At 33.5% G+C, this 22,911-nt stretch overlaps 1 protein-coding gene across 6 annotated transcripts in view; it reads right to left on the bottom strand.

Annotated features, from left to right (window-relative positions):
- Window positions 1-1,022: 1,022 nt before the first annotated feature.
- Window positions 1,023-22,911, bottom strand: part of il12rb1 (interleukin 12 receptor subunit beta 1) — a 65,039-nt gene continuing 43,150 nt past the window's right edge. For 3 of the 6 annotated variants that reach the window (XM_087273502.1, XM_087273504.1, XM_087273500.1), the window contains 5 exons: window positions 20,505-20,648; window positions 13,306-13,455; window positions 13,095-13,179; window positions 11,745-11,820; window positions 1,023-5,677 (listed from right to left, as the gene is read on the bottom strand). In XM_087273502.1, the coding sequence (XP_087129628.1) occupies window positions 5,327-5,677; window positions 11,745-11,820; window positions 13,095-13,179; window positions 13,306-13,455; window positions 20,505-20,648 (806 nt within the window). In that variant the 3' untranslated portion in view covers window positions 1,023-5,326. Of the gene's footprint in view, window positions 5,681-11,744; window positions 11,821-13,094; window positions 13,180-13,305; window positions 13,456-20,504; window positions 20,649-22,911 lie in introns of all 6 variants that reach the window. The other 3 variants (XM_087273501.1, XM_087273499.1, XM_087273503.1) reach the window with 2 other exon arrangements.

Here is a 22,911-nt window from a genome sequence, read left to right as displayed (position 1 = left end):
TTATCTGGAGGCAGCCTTTATGATGCAAGCTGAGATTGCATCACTCAGCGGTGCAAGCATTGGATGCAGCTCACATTGCACTGCACCAAGTCTGCATCCAGACCCCTCTCATATTTTTTGTACTAAAACAAAAATGTGTTTAAAATATTGGTGATAATAAATGTTTCTTGATCATTATATCATCAAAATGGCTGATGAATTAAACTATCACAATATATATTAACATTGAAAACTGCTATTTAAATTTAAATACAATTTGACAATATTTATAATAGTAATTCTGCATTATTCCCTTTTCATTGTTTTCTTGTTTACATGAATGCAGAATTATTTTAAAAAGTCAATTTCTATTAATTGATTTATTTTATCTTTTTATCTCTTCATGATGACAGTACATTATATTTTACCAGATATTTTCCAAAACAGTTCTATACAGCTTAAAGTGACATTTAAAGGCTTAACTAGGTTAATTAGGTTAACTAGGCAGGTTAGGGTAATTAGGCGAGGTTTGGTATAATGATGGTTTGCTCTGTAGATTATGGGAAAACAAATTATAGCTTAAAGAGACTAATAATTTTCCCCTTAGAATGTTTCTTAAAAAAATAAAAACTGCTTTTATTCCAGCCAAAATAAAACAAATACGACTTTCTCCAGAAGAAACCATATTACCAGACATACTGTGAAAGTTTCCTTGCTCTGTTAAAAATTATTTGGCAAATATTTAATAAAAAATTGAAAGAGGGGCTAATAAATATATCCCATACAGCCCAATGTGTACTGATTTCATCCACTTTTAGCAAAACTAAAGCCACAATGTACATAATGTAAATACTGACACTGATATTCTGACCACATCTGCATGTAAACTATGACACAAGGACCTGTCATGTTGATCACTCTGATATGTTCAGTGATAAATTCATTTGAGAAATCACCAACCCTCAGTGAGGATTTTGAGAAAGTTACAGGCTTGGAGTTTGTATGAATTGTTTCGAGAAATGCAATGCAATCAAGTGACAAAATCAAGTAATATTGATTTATTTTACAATTATTAAAAAGAACAGTGGTTATTTGAAATTCATGCATTTTCAATTCATTTCATAAATAACTTTACAACTTTACACAGACCAAAGTTCTGTACAATCAAATTAAGAAAAACAAACAAGTGTAAACTTAAAAAACAAAACTAGCCCAACGTCTCAAAGGCTTATATCAAAAATAACCTTTATCACTCATTTTAAACACATTTGATGGTGTTATTTAGCTAAAATCATGAGGCAAACTATTCCACAGCCTTGGACCCACAACCACTCCACTTTAAACTTTCCATTACTTTGTGGAACAAGAAGTAATAATGTTTTTAATAAAATTTTAATACATTTTAATAAAATTTTTAGTTGATCCTAAAAAACAAGATGCTTGGTGTGGAGCAGTAAGTTCTGACACATAAAAGCTATCGCATGCACTGCTTTAAAACCAAATAACAAAATAGAAATAAAAGAGAGAAGCCAAAACAAAAGAAATATGTTGACGTTTTCTTAGCATCCACCAGCAGCTGAGTATGATACGGTGGATTTACAAGACCCCATAAACAGAACATGACGAGACAAAAGGAAGGAATAAACAACCTTCTTTAAATATTTTCGTGATTACTGCAATACAGAAGGAAGGATTTAAACAACCTTCTCTAAAAATTTCCTTGACTGTATTGATTATCTTGACAATTGCAATACAGAATGAAAGATTAAACAACCTTCTCTAAATATTTTTTTGACTGTATCAAGAAAATATTTAGAGAACCAAGCACCAGACCTAATTTGAAAAAAGCAACTCTAAACCACATCATTAATCTAAATGTTCAGATTTTCGTTGGTCATGGCACCCAGCTAACAGGAGTGATCTCAGAACACGCGGTAACATTACTCAAAGTTGTGTAAATGTTGGCACATGATGTTATTAACAATGTTTTTGGAACATTCTTGTAACATTTATAGAAAGAAAAAAAAGTTAAAAGATTCTTTGTCTTAGAACAATGTTTTTTAATAATGTCTTTAGGGCAATAGTTGCTCTTTATAAATGTTCTCATAATTCAGATAGAAAAAAAAGTTCATAGAACATTAATAAAATGTAAATGTAATCTTCTAATACCATTTTAATAACCTTCGGGGAACATTCTTATAACATGAGACTAAAATGTTTGAATAACATTATTACAATCTAAAATAACATTAATGATGTCTAAAAAAACTGGATTTGTTTAACAATTAAAAAAGAACATCTAAAAACATTCAAAAATATGACCCAAAGAGAACTGTAAGGGGACTATTTGAATTGTAAGCAGAGCTGTAGTCTAACCATGTGTTTAAATATGTGGCAATATTTAAAGAACCTCTTTTAAGGTCAAACATAAATGTTTACTTTGGTTTAATTGGATCAAGTAATGAGACATCCAACTCTTACCCTCCTCCAGGCATGCTAAAGGTTAAAAGGAACCACTGTATTCTCATAACCTCAGAGGGAGATACATTTGATATTTGATATTTATTCATTGGGATAAACCCCTTGAGACATTTGTGTGTCATTAGCAGATAAATGTAAAGACAAAATAAAACATTTAACCCAGACGTATCATATACAAAAAAAAAAGACGGCAAAAACAAAATCCTGAGGAACACCACAAATGATAGATGAAGATGTACAAAAAAATATGGCATACTTCACTGAGAATGTCCATCCTTTGTTTTCCAACCAACTTATAGATAACTGCTTAATGAGAATCCCATGGTCTACTGCAAAGGCTGCACTCAAGTCCAATAAGAGCTGAGACATTACCAGCATATCTGATTAAGTAAAGTCATTAACAACTCTCAAAAGTGCATATTTATCTAATATATTATATTTATTTAAAAATGAAATCAGCTGTAAATAAACCACCTCTAAAACATTTGATAGGCATAGCAACTTTTTATTGGAAAGGTATTGATTTTTTATTTCAAAAGTATATAGGTTAGGCTTTTAAAAGGTGCTATATGTAGGTTTTTGACTCTTCTATAGCATACAAATAACATAATATGTTTGCAGATATTTAAGCAACATGCTAAGTGAATATTCCTCTAATCTAAAGTCAGATATTCTGTTTGGAAAATGTGCGTTCCATGCTGAAAAGGCTGTCTTTGTTTGGGTCATATTAATTTTCTAAGGCACAGTAATCAAAATAGATAATTTGGCTTGGTAAGTCTTCATGCTTTGTCTTTTCAAACTAATTCTTCTTAATTATAGTCTTCTGCAGGCATTAATTAGGATAAAAAAAATTTAGGCAGATTTTAATTTCAAGGGATTAACCCACCCAATGCCACTTTAGCCAATTATATTTCAGCAACCCAGGTTGCCTTGGCGGAAAACCACGTAGTTCATTCAGTCAGTCAGGAAGGCTCTCAAAGTGCGCGTTCCTGACTAAAATGCCACCTCTTGTGGAAAGTAGCAGACTCCGAAATGAGATGCAGATTCAGAGTTCCACATGAAGTGGTTTTTAATTCGTCACCTTGGAATTATAAGGTATTCCAAATGAATTTAAGATATTGAGCTTCAAAGTTTGTTGCATTCCATATAGCAAACAGTATGTGTGTAACATTTGTTTTAATTAAGAAGTCTTAAAATGTAAACAACTTGTAAAAAAAAAAACATCCCATAATGTAAATAAGTTGTCATTTAATAAGAATATGTCAATAACTCAATTTTGACAAAACTGTCAGATAGAACCTTATAATTCTAAGGTGACGAATTAGCAAATAACATAAATATTGTGAACATTAACAGGTGAGCAGGTTACATCTTAACCTTGTGTCCTAACGACACAAAGCATGAAAAGATTTGCAGTGATAAGCGGCTGTTTGCACCAGACGAAACAACAGAAATTTAAATACAGTCATTCAAAAGCAACAGAATAGAATAGTGCACTTACTGCACTCCAACAAAATGGAAAGCTTTATAATCTAATTAAAACATATTAAACCCCATTCATTCATTTTCGTGTCGGCTTAGTCCCTTTATGAATCTGGGGTCACCACAGCGGAATTAACCGCCAACTTATCCAGCAATGTTTTTACCACATTAAACCTCTTTAACATTATTAAATGTACATGCTGAATCACTGATACCTGTTGGTTTACATTATTTCACAGTTTTTAAGTTCCATTTCAAATAGTTTATTTTATTTTCAAGGTGAACTATCTGCTGCTGCTTTCAGTATATATTAATACCTGTAATATAAAATGGCATTCAAACTCACAATATTAGCATTTAACACTGAATAAAGCACATAAGGTGTACCTGAGGTGATAACTGTCATAGTTTTCTGTTGTTTTCAGTTGTTTAAAGTGTTGGTTAGGACAAAAGCTCCTTTTAATATGGAACATTTTCTTTCTATCGTGTGCCTTTGCTTTTAGTTACAACATGGTTGAAATTAGCTTTTAGGCTCGAATGTCAGTCACTGCTGTAAATTGTCAATCTGGCAACCTGTGCTTGCATGTGTTTTGAACTAAGTGTGTAATATCTAGTTCATCCACTGGGTGTAAAACTTACATACTGCACCTTTAAATAGTTCATCCAAAATTGAAAATTTCATAACTATTTACTCTCTGTCATACAGTTTAAACCTTATTGAGTTTCATTCTTCCGTTCAACACAAAAGAAGATATTTTGAAGAATGTTGGTTGCCATCGACTTCCTAAGAAATACATAATAGTAATATCTCAATAGATGCCAATTAGATATTTTATTTTGTGTTCAACACATAATAAAAGGAACACAAATAGGTTTTGAACAAGTGAAAAGTAAGTCAATGATGACAAATTCTTTGAACCATCCAACAGAAATCCATTGCAATTTAAAGGTCTCCACCTTCAGAAATGTAATCACTATGATAAGTGAAACTATACATTTCCAAACTTCTAAAGGGTACCTAGCTGTTATTTGCACAATAACTGTAACACTATTACTAAAAACATCAATAAGCTGTAGGCTTTTATACTTAGACAGAATGAGAATTTGACGTCACTGACCACAACAAAGCGTTAAAGTGGAGGTGTGTTTGTGACCTCCGTAACTGCTGAGAATCATTCGCTGTTCTCAGAACTGGGTTTTTTCCAGTCATATCTTTCAGGTGCACTTTAAGGGCACAAACAAATGAACATAAAAGCTAAATACACCATAACTACAGTGGCTGCACAGTAGCTGTAGACACGCACACAGCAGACTGAGGAGGTTTGTTTCAGGTTGATCGTTATCAGTACTCATTACACACAAAGCCAGACGGTTTTTGTCATGACTATAGTGACGTTTTGTCACACTCCTGAACTTTAGTTTCAAAGAACAGGCCATTTCTGTATGTGGACTCTGTGTCATTGTCTTTTATAGGACTATCTGTTAAGTGGAAATTCTCTGGCAGCTGTAGCGTCTTTCCTCTGTAACTGGGATTTGGATAGAAACAGGATTTCATAAAGCTTAAGTCAGTAACTTCACCCTCCTCACCTTCCTCCTCTTCCTCTTCAAAAACGACAAGCCCAAAGTTTTGCAGTATAGTGCTCTGTCCGGGAGCCACATTCTCTGTGGATTTGTTGAGTTCTTGACGCAGCAGGAGAACAAATTCATGCACCTCTTCTGTAATCTGGCTCAGGTCCTGCTACACAAACATTTTTCATTTGGAATGCAGCTATACAGTCAATTTAATTACAAAATATACAGTGGACCATAAATTCAAAACCATTTACCATAAATTCAAGTTTCATAATAACAGAGTAGCAGCAGATTTTTTAAAAGAATATTTCTCAAGATACATATATTCTGTAGCAGAGTATAAAATTTTACGTCCATGATTTAGACATCTGATACAAATTTTGGACATTGTAATGATTCATATAATGGTAAGCCTGGCTCACACTGTGATTTTTAATAACCTTTTTTGTTTGTAGTTTGTCAGATTTGAATATAATCCCCATGTCAAATTGTAAGATCTCAGTTGTCATAAAGTCATACTGGGGTGTGTTTCCCAAACAACGACGTAACTCGCGGCTGAACTATCATAATACGATGCATTGTTTGGGAAAAGAACAATGTAGTTACGAATGTTTCCCAAAACTGTAGTTCCTCTGTCGCAGATGTCAGCATGTCACAGAAATGTAACATGCTGTTTAAATAGCAAATGCATTCATGTTCATATGTGTGCACATAGGCGTTCTGGTCTAAAGAGGAAGGCGTTCTGAGGCGCATTGCTGGTGCATTGCTATTTTGAGAAACTATAATAGATTTTTCAATAGATCAGAACAAAGCCAGTCTATTGTCCGGTGCAGAGCGCGTTAGTTGTGCCCCTCGCTCACACAATGCTTAATACATACAAGATGTAGAGCAATACACAAATATCTTTACATTTGAAAAAGAATAAAAATATTAAGGATATATATAGGATATAATAAGAATAAAAAAAGGATATAAATATAAAGGATTAAAATATTAAAAAACATTATTTTCTAGCCTACATAAATATAAAATCCATACTTTCATGCCTTCTTTATCTTGGGGGCTTTTTCAGTTTATTTGTAAAAATTTGCTTTTGTATAATGTTATTATTTTTAGCAGTATTATTTATTATATGCATATTTATATTTGTTTTATTAAAAACAAGCTTCGAATTGCCCACCTGTCAGGTTTCAGACCACATGGGGCACAGCATGTGTATTTGGATATAACCTTTTGAACACACTTCGTTATTTTTGTTCATTTATTCATTTGCTGGAAATTAGAACTGAATTTAGAATTAGTTTTGAAACAAATATTTGCACATACTAAACAAATTTAATTGTTTATAGGCATATTGATGTCTGTGCGTACAAGGTTTCCCTATCCATGAGAGTGAAAGTGAAAGTAGATAATGAGAGGCCTTATCTCTCATTCTCGCGCTGCAGATGCTCTGTTTAACTGTTTTCTTTCTAGTGAGACGCTCAGTTTTTCCACTTACAAAGTCGTCATGTAAATAGCAAATGCGCTATTGTGCGACGCAACTGGCTCTTAAAGGGAATGGGAGATGAGACTCTGATTGGTTTATTCTCAAAACAAACCTATAACTCATTAAGAAAATAAGTTCAACCCTTTTAGACCATGCGCCACAGGGCAAAGTGGATTATTTCATCCCCATTTTAACAAAATTGGATTCTGACATGCCCTAAATGTGTTTGCGCCCTGCGCTTTGCACTTTGCGCATGGACCGTCAAAATTGAGCCCGAAGATCGCTAAAACTGAACTGTAAAAATACTTTGAAAGCAAATTACACCTAAGAGAGATTACTTTAATGTGTTCCGAGTTTAAATGTTAGAATGTTCTAAACTACCAGGGCATGGGGGATAACTAGGAATAGGACAAAACCAGGAACTACAGTTTTAAAGAATTATTAGCCCTCTGATTTTTTTTCTTCTTTTTAAAATATTTTCCAAATTTTGTTTAACAGAGCAAGGGAATTTTCACAGTATGACTGATATTTGTTTTATTTCAGCATAGAATAAAAGCAGTTTTATATTTTTTAAACATTTTAGGGACAAAATATTTAGCCCAGTTAGGCTATATTTTTGTCTCAATAGTCTACAGAACAAACCATCATTAAACAATAACTTGCCTAATTATCCTAACCTGCCTAGTTAACCTAATTAACCTAGTTAAGCCTTTAAATGTCAGCTTTATAGAAGTGTCTTGAAAATATATAGCCAAATATTATTTACTGTCATCATAGCAAAGATAAAATAAATCAGTTATTAAATCTATTATGTTTAGAAATGTGTTGAAAAAAATCTTCTCTACATTAAAAAGAAATTGGGGAAAAAATAAACAAGCGGTCTAATAATTCAGGGGGGCTAATAATTCTGACTTCAAATGTATGTTTCTAACTACACGTCGAGAGGTGTAGTCGTAAGTAGGGATGCACGATATATCGGCCGATAAATGCTATTTTTATGATTATCGTTATCAATCCCATGTCTAAATTAGGTCGATATCTTTAAGCCGAAAATTACGTAATTGTACAGACCTGCCTGCAGCGCACGCGTGGGCGGAACTTGTTCAGACTCTAATGGAGCTTTCCTCACACTGTTTATTCCTTTAAAGTCTGTCATTTCTTTATGTGGTATTGCTGTGCGTTAATATCTCAGTAAGTTACCATGTTCCTTATCATTGTAGATGTGTTTGATTGAGTGTCATTGTGTATTTTGCTTTAAATCGCCTCAGGAAAAATATTACATGTGTAAAGTTAGAGATAGCAAGGGAGATTCACTTATTACTCCGGGGCCGAATAATGTTAGTTTCGGGGGTAAACTGCCTTCTCTTTTAGTTGCAGCCGGTGAATGAACGAGGACACATGTAACTTGGTCTAAAATACTTATTACTTTCTGTGTGGTACAACAAATCAGTCACTGAAAATAGTTCATTAGTAATCGTCCCTCATCCATCTGGATTGAAAAGTTATGATGTAGAGTCGGGTTGGCAGAAACTTCAAGCATTTCTGTTTTTGTGAGGTTAAGCTGAAGATGATGATCTTTCATCCAGTGTGAAATGTCTGACAGGCAGGCTGAGATGCGAGCCGGGACAGAGGGATCATCAGGGTGAAAAGAGAGGTATAGTTGGGTATCATCAGCAAAGCAGTGGTAGGAAAATCCATGTTTCTGTATGACTGATCCTAAAGATGTTGTGTAGATGGAGAAGAGAAGTGGCCCAAGAACAGAGCCTTGAGGTACCCCAGTGTTTAGATGCTGTAGGTTGGACACCTCTCCCCTCCAAGACACCCTGAATGACCTGTCAGAGAGGTAAGATCTGAACCACTGAATAACTGTGTCTGCAACGCCTAGTGACTCAAGTGTAGATAGCAGGATCTGGTGGTTTACCGTGTCAAAATCAGCTGACAAATCCAGCAAGATGAGGACTGATGATTTAGAGTCTGCTATGGCCAGTCTGAGATCCTCCAGGACAGAGAGCACGGCAGTCTCAGTTGAGTGGCCTTTCTTAAAGCCAGATTGCTTGTTGTCCATGAGGTTGATTTGAGTAAGAAAGTCCAGGATTTGATTGAACACGACTTTCTCCAGAATCTTGGCGATGAATGGAAACCGTGACACCGGTCTGTAGTTTTCAAGTAGCGTTTGATCCAGGTTGGGTTTCTTTAGCAGAATGTGTAGCTATGGAGGTAATAAGATCTGCCTTGTTAACAGCAGATTGACAATTCCAGAGGCCCACAGAGAGAGAAAATTGTGAAATAGCAGATACTTGTATTGAACGAAGGTTGTGAGGATTACGCATAGTGTACCTCACGTGCTTTGCAAGTGTTAGTAACAACAGGAATTAGTAAACACATGATAAAAGTGCAATGTAAACAAAAATAAGTGCAAAGATAAAGTAAAATACATTGAAAAATGCATTAAATGCAGTAAAAAAAAATGAAAAATGCAGTAAAATGCATTGTCGGTTACTTTGCTTGGCGGAGTCGCGCAGGTAGAGTCGATGGCGAAGGTAGAGTCGATGGTCTTTACACTTGTCGGTCTTAGTTGCGCAGGTAGAGTCGATGGCGAAGATAGAGTCAATGTTCTTTACACTCGTCGGTCTTCACACGAGGCTGCCGCGACTGCTGCCGCGGTGAGACTAGCTGCTTGTATACACCCAAGAGCACTTGCTGATTGAATTCAGCTGGGCACGCCTTGAGTGTAAAAACACCCGAAACTGTGGGGCGCGAAACCGTCTGTGAGCGACACACAAGCTCTTACAGTAACCAAGGAAGCAGTGAGTAAACTTTCTAGACGCACACACAGACACTGAAAACAAGTTTAAGTGTCCTAGAACCACACACAAACACTGAAAACAAGTCTAAATGTCTTCGGGGGGCACAAAACCGTCACAAACAGCGGAAAACAGTTTGAAAACAGCTAGAACCATCCACAAGCAGCTGAAAAACAAGTCAAAATGTCCTCGGGGGGTGCAAAGCCGTCACAAACAGTTGATAAACAGCTAGAATACAGCTAGAACCATACACAGACACTGAAAACAAGTCTAAATGTACTTACACACGGCTGGTCTCGTTGCTAAAATGCTTCTCCATATTAACAGTATTCACACTAGGCTATCAGAACCGTGCCCAGACACGTTTGACCCCCAGTACGCTTGTAGTGTGAGTGCAAAGCGTGCCTTAGCAAGAAGTGTGGTTTATTTATTAACTAATTTCGAGAGAATCACATGCTTATGATTAAACACTGGTACCGCATTAGCCCGTTATATTTGCACCAATCAGATGAATACTGTCACACTTTAATTACCAGAGCTTTCTACTCCAGTCATCTTCATGTTGAAGAATCCCCCCTTCCACCCCGCATGGCGGCCCGGTGGGTAGCACTGTTGCCTCACAGCAAGAATGCTGCTGGTTCGGCCCTCTCCGAGCCGGTCAGCATTTCTGTGTAGAATTTGCATGTTCTCCTTATGTTGGCGTGGGTTTTCCTCACGTTTTCTGGTTTCCTCCCACTATCCAAAGACATACACTTTAAGTAAATTGACTAACTGAGTTCAAACTCTCCTCTCGCCCTTCAAACAGGACGGAACCCCGGGCTCAAGGATATTCTGAGCTCAGGGCTCTCTCCCGGGACAGCATGCCAAATACGCTTTATTATTAATCATCAGCTAAGTGTGAACTCTTGAAACTGAAGAACTTTTAAGAGGCAGTTTCATATGCATTAATTAATCATTTCTACTTTTCAGTGAACACAAACGTAGTTTATTAAAGATACAAACCTGCACTTTCAGCAAAAAAAACAGCTGCACTTTCAGCAAACCTCCTAATACGTGCAGCATGATGACTTTCATAAACATTTATGAGCAGTGGATCTGTTAAGCAAAAGATTTGACTGTGTGTCCTCATATCGCAAACCACTTAAAATAATACAAAACAATATAACTAGCAATCTCCACTGAACGGATCTAGAGCGATTCTCTTCTGTTAAACAAAACAGTTCCATCATCGATGATGTAAAAAATTGAATGTGAGTGCGGACCGAGGGGAGGGGGGACAATCACGCTTTCAAGACAAACCCTGCCTAGTGTGAGTACACCCTAAAATATCTTCTTTTGTGTTCAGCAGAAGACATAAAGGTTTGATATTTTATTTTTGTGTTAACTGTTTCTTTAAGGCACTCACTAGAGTCAATGAACTATGAAAGAGGCTGTATAAGAATGGAAAAGGATCACAGCACAGTGTCATAAGGTCAATTACTGCATGTACACTTCCTACTAGCAGTTTTTGCTGAAGTGCCTTGGTTATTCGGTATAACAGTCTTTCACTTGACTGATACAGCCGCAAGGTTTAAAAATAAAATATTTTATCATTTCAGAAAAAAATTTAAATCTCAAATTTTTATCTCCAGTGTACCTCCAGCTTTTAGTTTATTTCACTTTCTTTAGTAGTACAACTGTGTCATTTGTGTAAATCAATGAAATTCTGTGAAATGATTTTGCATCGTTTTCCTCTTTATGTTAACTACTTAAAGTTCCATCACTGCAAATGCGCTGATGTGACATGTTGTGGGTGGCATTTTGACCACACACTGGCACATTTTCTTTCTGCTTAATTTGGGTCATTTTAATGTGCAGCGTAAGCAGTTTTGCCTTTTTAAAACCTTTCGTTTGTTATGTTTGAAATAGGTTTGAATTCTTTAGATGTTTGTGTGGCTAACCTGATCTTGTGGATATATGAATTCTGCCGCATCAACCACAGGACTCGGTACAACAGGACACAGTTTACGCTTAAATCTGCAAAGCAAAGAAACAGCTATGAAGTTTAACAGATAAATACCTTACTCTTTAGCTGATGATGCAATTCTATGTATACATGTAAGGAATAATTGATGAGAGATAATTGAATTCAATAGACTAGGTTCAATTATTCCACTAATTCTATGGTTGTCCTTAGCTATTAATAATTTAATAATAATAATAATAATAATAATAATAATAATTTAATAAACATAACTTTTAGGTTAGAAATGGTGGTTTGAACCAATGAAAACGGACCAATGTTATTTGTACAATTTTTGAGAAGGAAAGATATTAATAGCAGCAGTGTCTCTATTAATAGTTTAAAACTTTCTGCACCATATCACCTCATTAGTAAGAAATCTCATGTAGATTTTAAATGTTTTATTGATAAAATCACTTTTATTGATAAAATATTTTCTGGATTTAAGTAGAAAAATAGCAAACAAGTTTTTGAAAACATTTTGAAAATGAAATTAAATCAGTAAAAATTGCAAATATAGGATAAAAGTTGTAATATTTTGTCAATAACGTCAAAATTATGTGAATGCAGGTGTCATACATTGACAATAACATTAAAAGTATGGGCAGCATTAAAGTTCAAACCAGAATCAATCATTAACCATTTTGATTAAACTCAAAATGTTCACACGACGTATTTATGCATTAATACATCAAGCTATTTGTGAGTAAATAGACATGAAAACATTTTGAATTTATTCACTTCATTTGACCATCAAATTCGCTTCATTTGCACATTATGATACGATTATTATATTTTGAGAATAAAGTACAAATTACAAAAATTCATAGTATTGCTTATTAAAGAATGATACATGTAATTTGTGTTTGTAGTTGCAGCCTATACAGATTTCATGATACCTTTAAAAAATAATAATAATCTTGTGTTTTGCTGTTAAAATACATCAAAAACATGCAAAATATTTCTGTTTTTGATCTCAAGAAACAATGGACCTGCAAATCCTGGAGGGACTGATTTATATTACAAGAATATGTTATAAGAATAAGAATAAGTTATGAAATTTAGAGAAAACAGTAAAAAAGTTACAAGACAAAAGTCATACTGTATGGCAACGTATGATTCACATTGTAATATTTTGAGAATGAACTTAGATCAGTTGTGCTTCCTGGCAATTAAGCCCGCAACCTTGATTTAGTCATCTCTATGTGGTCTGCCAATCAAGCTACAGTTCATACACAGTAAAGCACATTGGCCGTCATTCAGTTCATCTGGGTTACAGTAATCTCACCTCCTGGCAGCAAAAGAGCAGATGAATGTACACAAGAAGGCAACCACGCAGACACTCAGGATGGTCTGGTCCTGCCATGATAAGCCTGAATGAAAAGGGCAGAACATTAGCTGTTGGCAGGTACATTCTCTTTGTGTTTTTCCACTGTTCATTTAAATCTTTCAGTTCTGCCTCAACATTTTCTCCTTTTCTAATGACTGTGTTTCGGTACCTTTTTCTTTTGAGTGTGTTTCAGTGTTGACCGTGGTGTTTGGCCCTTTGCCAGCAATTGTTTTTCCAGCTATAGAAATGGTGTAAGAGGTCCCTGGGTGGAGATTCTTGATCAGGAAGCTGGTTTTATCTGCTGGGACTTTATGGAGTTCTGAAGGAAGAGGAACAGAAAGACTTCTATTATTTATTTGTTTCATTTTTTAACAGTGAAGCACAACTACACTGCACAAAATATCTATAAACTGGAAGTTTCAGTATTTTGTGATTCATGTTTATATATATATATATATATATATATATATATATATATATATATATATATATGCATTTAAATTGCATTATAGAACCCTGATCATTCTTCCAACGACTTTTGACCTTGAAAAGTTTGAAAAAGTGATTTTCTTTTTTTTTTTTTTACATTTTAATAGTTTAAAGTAATATATTGTCTGGGTTGGTGTTGTATATTATGGTACAATAACCTTGTAATAAACTGCCAGTACATGTTCTGTTTTTATACAGACTTATTTCACTATATATTGTTTCTTATACATTACAGTATATTATATCAGAGTACTAAAATGTCAATAAATGTCACTTTGTGAAACTGAAGAGTTTAATTTTCAACATCAAAAGGTCACAGAGCAGAGATCAACATCCTATAATGAGCTCCAAGGAGCTCATTGTGGACATCAGGAAGGGACGAACAGGCTCACGTGATCTCATTCACATCAATGGGATGGCCGTTGAGTCTGTCTCATCCTCAAGTTCAAAAGCCCACATCTCAAATTACATGTCCTAGCCTGGTCAAGAAGGCTCACCAGCTCCTCTTTTATTTAAGGCAACTTAAGAAGAACCCGCTGTCATCAGCCGTCTTGGTGAACTTCTATCGTTGAGCAATAGACAGTATCATGACTAACTCCGTCACAGTCACAAGTATGGAAGCTGCTCTGTTGCTGTGCATAAGGCACTGCACCAAAACTGCCCAACGCATCACAGGGACCCCACTTCCAGCCATTGAGCACATCCAGAAGAAACACTGTCAGTGCCGAGCATGCAGTATTCTTAAGGATTACTTACAGACTGTTCTCTATCCTGTCTTGTGGCAGGTGCTTTAGGCTTCCCTGGACAAAAACCGGCCATTCAAGGACTGGCTATCCAGAGATATGTAAGCATTTGTGTGTGTGTTTGTGTGCGTGTGTGTGCGTGTGCGTGTGTGTGTGTGTGTGTGTGTGTGTGTGTGTGTGTGTGTGTGTGTGTGTGTGTTTACACACACTTGAAGTCAGAATTATTATCCCCCCTTTGAATGTTTTTTCTTTTTTAAATATTTCTCAAATGATGTTTAAAAGAGCAAGAAAATTTGTTATTATTAACAATTTCTTAATATCTTATTTGTTTTATTTCAGCTTGAATAAAAGCAGTTTTAAATTTTTGTATTAACTATTTTAGGGGTAAAAATTATTAGCCTCTTTAAGCTATATATATATATATATATATATATATATATATATATATATATATATATATATTTATATATATATATATATATATATATATATATATATATATATATATATATATATATATATTTATTTATTTATATATATATATATATATATATATATATATATATATATATATATTTATTTATATATATATATATATATATATATATATATATATATTTATATATATTTATTTATATATATATATATATATATATATATATATATATATATATTTATATATATATATATATATATATATATATATATATATATAAATATATTTATATATATATATATATATATATATATATATATATATATATATATTTATATATATATATATATATATATATATATATATATATATATATATATATATATTTATATATATATATATATATATATATATATATATATATAAATATATTTATATATATATATATATATATATATATATATATATATATAAATATATTTATATATATATATATATATATATATATATATATATATATATATATATATATATAAATATATTTATATATATATATATATATATATATATATATATATATATATATATATATTAGGGATGTGCGGAGCAGCCGGTATTTGTATTTGTATTTGTATTTGTTGAGGGGGGAAAAGTATTTGTATTTGTATTCGAGTAAAATTCAAAATGGCGCAAAAATATATATTTTTTCTATTATAATTCTAATTTACGTTATAGTGAAAGTATTGTTTAATTATACCCATTATATAAATTATAGATATGCAATATTGGCTGTTGTTTTTGAACATGTGATAAGAAATGTCATTGAAAAGAAAATAACATAGAAGCCATTATCTCATCCATGGTTAAACCAACAACTAATAAAATACCATTGTGAATATCATGAACCCCACCACCACTGTTCTTGTTGAAGGACACTGAATAGACAGAATAAAAACAAATAATACTTCAAAAAAATGTTCTTCTTCTGAAAGAACTTCTTTCCAATGCACAGAATTCCAAAAACTAATATTAACTAAATAAATCTTAATAAACACCTGCCCGGGAGATCTGGCAGAACAAAAGTATTCTATATAATACTAAAAGATACAGCCCTGCTATTATCATCTGCCTGCCACAAAAAAGACACAAAGTTTGTTTGTTTGTTTTTTTTTATGTTTGAAACTGACTTGCTGGGGCAGAATGTGGGTGTGTTGATGGTTTGGTGCTTGTGGAGGATTTACCAGAGCATAGCTGTGCTGATTGAGGGGATTGATGCTTGTGGGGGGTTCACAGACAGTATCAGGAGAGGATGCTTTTAGTGCATGTGATAATACATTACATAGAAGGTTGCGCGGTGCTCTGTTCAGTGAGAAGCGCTCTCTATGGCAAGCCTTTTTAGCATTTAAATCTTTGTTCTGACTCCATAAATATATTAGAGATATCTCTAATTATATTTTGACTAGTCATAATTATAATTCCACTTCTCAGAATGACAATTAGACATATCTGCAATTACAATTGTACTAGTACAAAATCAGATGAATTTTGACTAGTAACAATTGTAATTGATATCTCTGAGTTTTTACTAGTCATAATGCATTTAGAGATATCTTTAATTCATCATATTTAGAGATATTTACAAATATATTTGAAAATATCTCTAATTAATTTACTAAATGTCTAATTACAGTTGTAGATATCTTGAATTGGATTTTTGACTAGTCAAAATTCATTTGGAGATATCTCTAATTACAATTGTGACTAGTCAAAACTTATTTAGAGATATCTCCAAATATTTTTCAATGGAAGTCAATAAAGGAATATGACTAGTCAGTCATAATATATTTGCAGATATCTCCAATCTGACAAGTCGAATTATAATTATGACAAGTCAAAATATAATTAGAGATATCTCTAAATATATTTATGGATAGTCTGAACAAGGTTTAAATGCTAAAACGGCTTGCCATACGCTCACCCAGTAGCACAGTGGAGATTTCTCTAGTTATATCCTTTCAGTCGTTTGTTTTGCAGTGACATGCAGTCAAATATTTCGCCAAACAGTCCTTAGGGATGCGGTGACACGCAGTCAGATATTTTACCGGACAGATCCGCCACTTTTGGCGCGCATAAACAATCATAAAGCTCTCGTGCTGCAGGAATGAGGAGGTCTGCTGAAGGCGCGCAGCTGACGTGCAGTGAGAGGTTTGCGTCTTTAATAAACTACGGCAGTTTGCGATCACTGAACAGTAAGAATGATTAATTAATCCATATGAAACAACCCCTTAAAAGTCACGTCTCGCTTTCAGTTTCGGGCTTTGGCGCGTTTTGCCCCTCTCTCTCTCTCTCTCTCTCTCTCACACACACTTACTCACTCACTCACGCGGGCATGCACTGTGGTCTCATGAGGAAACGCTGCTTTTTGATATAGTGTTTTTCTTGCTCCCGAATACAAATAATTTTTCAAGTATTTGTTCGAATCAAGTATTCGTAAAAACACGCTATTCGTGCCTTTCCGAATACCGTATTCGGGTTCGGCTCCACCCTTAATATATATATATATATATATATATATATATATATATATATATATATATATATATATATATATATATATAAATATATTTATATATATATATATATATATATATATATATATATATATATATTTATATATATATATATATATATATATATATATATATATATATATATATATATTTATATATATATATATATATATATATATATATATATATATTTATATATATATATATATATATATATATATATATATATATATATATATATATATATATTTATATATATATTTATATATATATATATATATTTTTATTTTTTTTTTTTAGATTTTTTTCTTACTTGCCTAATTAACCTAACCTGCCTAGTTAACCTAATTAATCTAGTTAAGCCTTCAAATGTCTCTTTAAGCTGTATGGCAAAGATAAAATTAATCAGTTATTAGAAATGAGTTATTAAAACTATTATGTTTAGAAATGTATTGAAAAGATCTTCTCTCCGTTAAAAAAAAATTATACCGGGGGGCTGATAATTCAGGGTGCTAATAATTCTCTTTATATATATATATATATATATATATATATATATATATATATATATATATATATATATATATATATATATATATAAAATGGAGTTTTCCCGGTGGCCAGTATGTGAATTTTTTTTTTATTATTCATTCATTCATTTTCTTGTCGACTTAGTCCCTTTATTAATCCGGGGTCGCCACAGCGGAATGAACCGCCAACTTATCCAGCAAGCTTTTACGCAGCGGATACCCTTCCAGCCGCAACTCGTCTCTAGGAATTTGTTAAATTATGAAAATTTGAATTTTACATCACGTTTCTACATCGATGGATAAGTGACTGCATGAGCATTTCTGGCAAAGAATGTGTGTTTGTGTGCATGGAAATGTATTATCCACCCTCCCTGTTAGATTTGATCTTATCCATGTCCTGAAACACACCTCCTCTCCTGCTTTCATTTCTCATTCTGATGGGGGGAGCGATTCGTTTGTGAATGAATCCCAATTATGAATGACTCGTTCATATAGCCGACAATAATAGAAGTTTCTGGCACCGCAGCATCTTGTTGTCATATTTAATTCACATTGTTTGCTTATTTTATTCAATAAAACTAGCATTAGCGAGTTGGTGCTTGTTCAGCACAAAAGTTTATAACATATAAAAATGTATAAAACAAAATCTGACCTATGAAATGTTCTGCCTTTGTGCTTTGTTTTCTTCGTTTGCTACACCCGTACACAGCGCTAAAGTCTAGCATCTTCACATTGGCTTTAGTCTTGACTAGCGCTGTTGAATGAGATGGGAGCACAGTACAAATGTGGCGGCGCTATTGACGCATGCTCATGGTCTGTATGTGATATCTAGTGTATATTTCTATGGTACTTTATAATACTACAATTTCGAATGAAAAACTGTATTATATCTAGCACGTTTTTAGTTGTGTAGCAAGCAAAATTTGTCATAATGTGCAATATTTCATGCATGCAAGGATCACTGGTTTCACTCTCTCACACTCTTTGTCCTAAAGCAACTACTGTATGCTTAGTGGTTGGCCAGTGGCATGCAGGAATTACACTTACTACCAAGCCTTACTTACATGCTATTTCAGACCGAATATTTAAAGTAGCATGGTAAACAAAGTACTGTAGGGAGGTTGTCAACAGGTTGTCATTGTCTACAGGTTGTCATTGTTCAAAAATGTTTTATATCCACCAATGTGAATGTAAAATTAACTTCACCCAAGTAAAGCAGGGTGGAATAGCGCTATTTACTTATGTTTTGTGGTTAAAACTAATAAAAATCTATATTATCAATGCTGTAAAAGGTCCCTTATGAAATTGAAAATAGTCACAGCAATCTTTCGCCAGAGGATTTCAGTGGCTGAACAACGCTTTGTTGCATATAACCCATTCGTAAAACAACAAAATCTACATCAGCTTTGCATGACTAAAATAGTGGATCTGTGTGAGCTAGGTGTGCAGATGTACAAATCTACATTTGCTGACAGACAAGGCTTCTTATCAGGATTATAGGAATTATCAGCCTGACAAATTTGAATTGAACAAACATTTTTTTTTTGTCTCATGCCTTACCCAGAAAATAAAAATACATATAAATACATTTAGATCATTTGCTTTAATCATTATTATTAGAATATGAAGAGACTTTCAACCATCACAGCAAAAAATGTTTCTGAAGACAATCACCTACTGCACCTTTAATGCATTTACTAACCCGAACAAACAATGAACAACATATTTATTACAATATTTGTTCAAGTTAGTTAGTGTTTGTTAATAAAGATACAGTTCATTGTTAATTCATGTTAACTCAGTCCATTAACTAATGTTAGCAAGCATGAGTTTGGATGTTAACAATGCATTAGTAAAGGTTAAACTATGATTAATAAATGCTGTACAAGTATTGTTCATACGGTATTTAGTTTATGTTAGTAAACACATTAACAATAAACTAATGTGATTAATCGTTGGACAGTTGTGGGTTTTACGTCGGCCTACACTGTCAAATAGAACTGAATATTTTTCCAGATTTTGTTATTCATAGTATTTACCCCTATTTATTTATGCTTTGAAATTGCTTTATGAGACCTTGCTCCTTCCTCCAGCAAGCTTTGATGTTGTAAAGTTTGAAAAAGTGACTTTCATTGACATTTTGAATCGTTTGAAATGGTACATGGTCTGGGTTGGTGTTAAAAATAGTGATATATAAATAAACCATTACTTTTTCTGTTATTTTACTGACTTTTTACTGACTATTTCTTACACAATATTGTGTTTCAAACTACTAAAATGTCAAATAAAGTCAAATAAAGTAAAACTTTAAACTTCACAACCACAACTGCCATTTTTCTTTTACCATGAATTTTGCTCCACCTGAAGTAAAAAAAATAAAATAAAATGATAATAATGTCAGACTCCATTCAAGTAAGAATAGCACATATGGAAACATAAACATCACATCCTTTTGAAAATCTTAAAGCTTTCAAAGTCAAGGAAATGTCTTTTTTTAAAGTTTGGTTATAATCTTGCCAGTAAAAAAGAGTGGTTAATCCATAAAAATTCTTACAAACAGGCTCATAAAAATGAATGGTCAGTATAAACTTTGGCTTTACTTGTTTTTCCATGTCCAGATATCCAGATGATATAATGCTTTAGAAATCCTCGCTGCTCAGCCATAGGAATGTGACGCCAGTTCAGCACCACTGATTCATGCGTCAAATCAGTAGTATTAACACCGCCTGGACCTTTAATAGGTGCTGAAACAAATGCAGACAGGATATTGAAAATACGAAAAACATACAAAATTTGCTATTAACAAAGCATTAACTATGAACTGTAAACCTCTAATTTGCTGCTTATTTATAGTTAGTCTATAGTAGTTGAGTTTGGGTTAGGGATATAGAAAAAGATCATGCAGAATATGTATTTTATAAGTAAAAATAAACAGCCAATATCTTAGTAATTGGCAAGTAAAAAGCCACTAGTTAATACTGAGAATTGGTACTTTAAAAAGTGTTACCAATTTAAAAGTGTTACAAAATTTAAAATAACTCTATATGCTGTTCTTTTATTGTGCTTCAAATTTTTAAAGGGCACCTATGTTGAAAATGTTGAAAATGTTGCAGTTCTGTTTGGACAAAACTGCATGTAGGTATAGTGGGTCTACAGTCATATTGGAGTGATATAAACACAAGACGTCTCTTATTTTAATAAAAACATTTCCTGACGTTATAATAGGATCCAAATCTCTCCCATTTTAAGGCCCAATGCAACGTGATTGACAGCCACTTATTAATATGTCTCCACAGTAACCATATAATTATATCAACAAGGCACAACATGTGCAAAGCAACTGAGATTAAAAGATTTGTTCAGCTCGCTGTGATCATCAATCATCATTAAATTTGATCAAGAAAGAGTTTTACAAGTTTAAAACGTTTTTAAAACAGTGCATGTTTGTATTATTGTATTGTATTATTATTATTATTATTATACACTTTTTTATGTTACAGACTTATTTCAAAATTAAATAAAATTATTTATTTCCTCAAAATTCTACACATAAAACCCCATAATAACAATGTGAAAAATAGTTTTTTTTTAATTGTTGCAAATTTATAAAAAACTAAAAAGCTGAAAAATCACATGTACATGAGTATTCACAGCCTTTGCTCAATACTTTGTTAATGCACCTTTGGTAGCAATTACAGCCTCAAGTCTTTTTGAATTTAATGCCACAAGCTTGGCACACCTGTCTTTGGGAATTTTTGCCCATTCCTCTTTGCAGTACCTCTCAAGCTCAGTCAGGTTGGATGGGAAGTGACAATGTACAGCTGTTTTCAAAACTCTTCAGAGATATTTATATAGGATTTAGGTCTGGGCTCTGGCTGAGCCAGTCAAGGACATTCGCCGAGTTGTTGTGAAGCCACTCCATTGATATTTTGGCGGTGTGCTTTGGGTCATTGTCCTGCTGGAAGATAAACCGTCACCCCAGTCTGAGGTCAAGAGCACTCTGAAGCAGGTTTTTGTTCAGGATGTCTCTGTACATTGCTGCATTCATCTTTCCCTTTATCCTGACTAGACTAACAGTTCCTGCAGCTGAAAAACATCCCCACATTATGATGCTGCCACCACCATGCTTCATTGTAGGGACTGTAGGGATGGTATTAGCCTGGTGATGAGCGGTGCCTGGTTTTCTCCAAACGTAATGCCTGGCATTAACACCAAAGAGTTCAATTTTAGTCTTATCAGACCATAGAAGTTTATTTATATAGATCGTTCACACCGAAAGCGGTGAGAGTGTCAAAATTCGCTACATTGATCTCGTATTTAAAGGGGCCGTTGCAGCATGTCAGTTACATTCCTGCATAAAACATGCTTTCTAGCATGAAAATGTTGCGCACTTCCTATCAAATTCATTTAACAATGGAAGATCAAGTTGCATGTAGTGTGGCTTTGCTCCACTAAATTATCCAATGTGTTTATATGTCTGAAATATCCTGAAGCAGCAATACTGTTTTGTACTGTCGCATGAGATTTCTATATATATATATATATATATATATATATATATATATATATATATATATATATATATATATATATATATATATATATATATATATATATATATATATATACACATATATAACATTAATGCACATTAGTAACTCGCCAGTAACTTATTTAATGCATGTTCCTATAAGAAAACATTGGTCGGAACCAAAGTTCACAGGTCTGTGTTCTCTGAACTCTTCTCAAGCGGTGGACTTCTTCATTCTGATTGCTTGCCGCCGAACCGCGTCATAGCTCATTACAATAAACAACTTAATTTCAACTCTCCTCGACGCTCACACCAGTAAAAACGCGCTGCGCTGCTCCTCTTCACTTATTGCCGCCGGCTCTCATTGAAAATGAATGACTTCCGACTACTTTGACGCTCTTGCCACTTTCGGTGTGAACGTACGGTGAGAATCCTTCAGATGCCTTTTGTCAAATTCCAGGCAGGCAGCAGCTTCC

This window comes from Danio rerio, chromosome 11 (genome assembly GCF_052040795.2).
Source record: "Danio rerio strain M-AB ecotype USA chromosome 11, GRCz13ab, whole genome shotgun sequence".
NCBI classification, from domain to species: Eukaryota; Metazoa; Chordata; class Actinopteri; order Cypriniformes; family Danionidae; genus Danio; species Danio rerio.
Note: the sequence above shows the minus strand (reverse complement) of the source record. Positions and strands in the feature narration are given on the sequence as shown.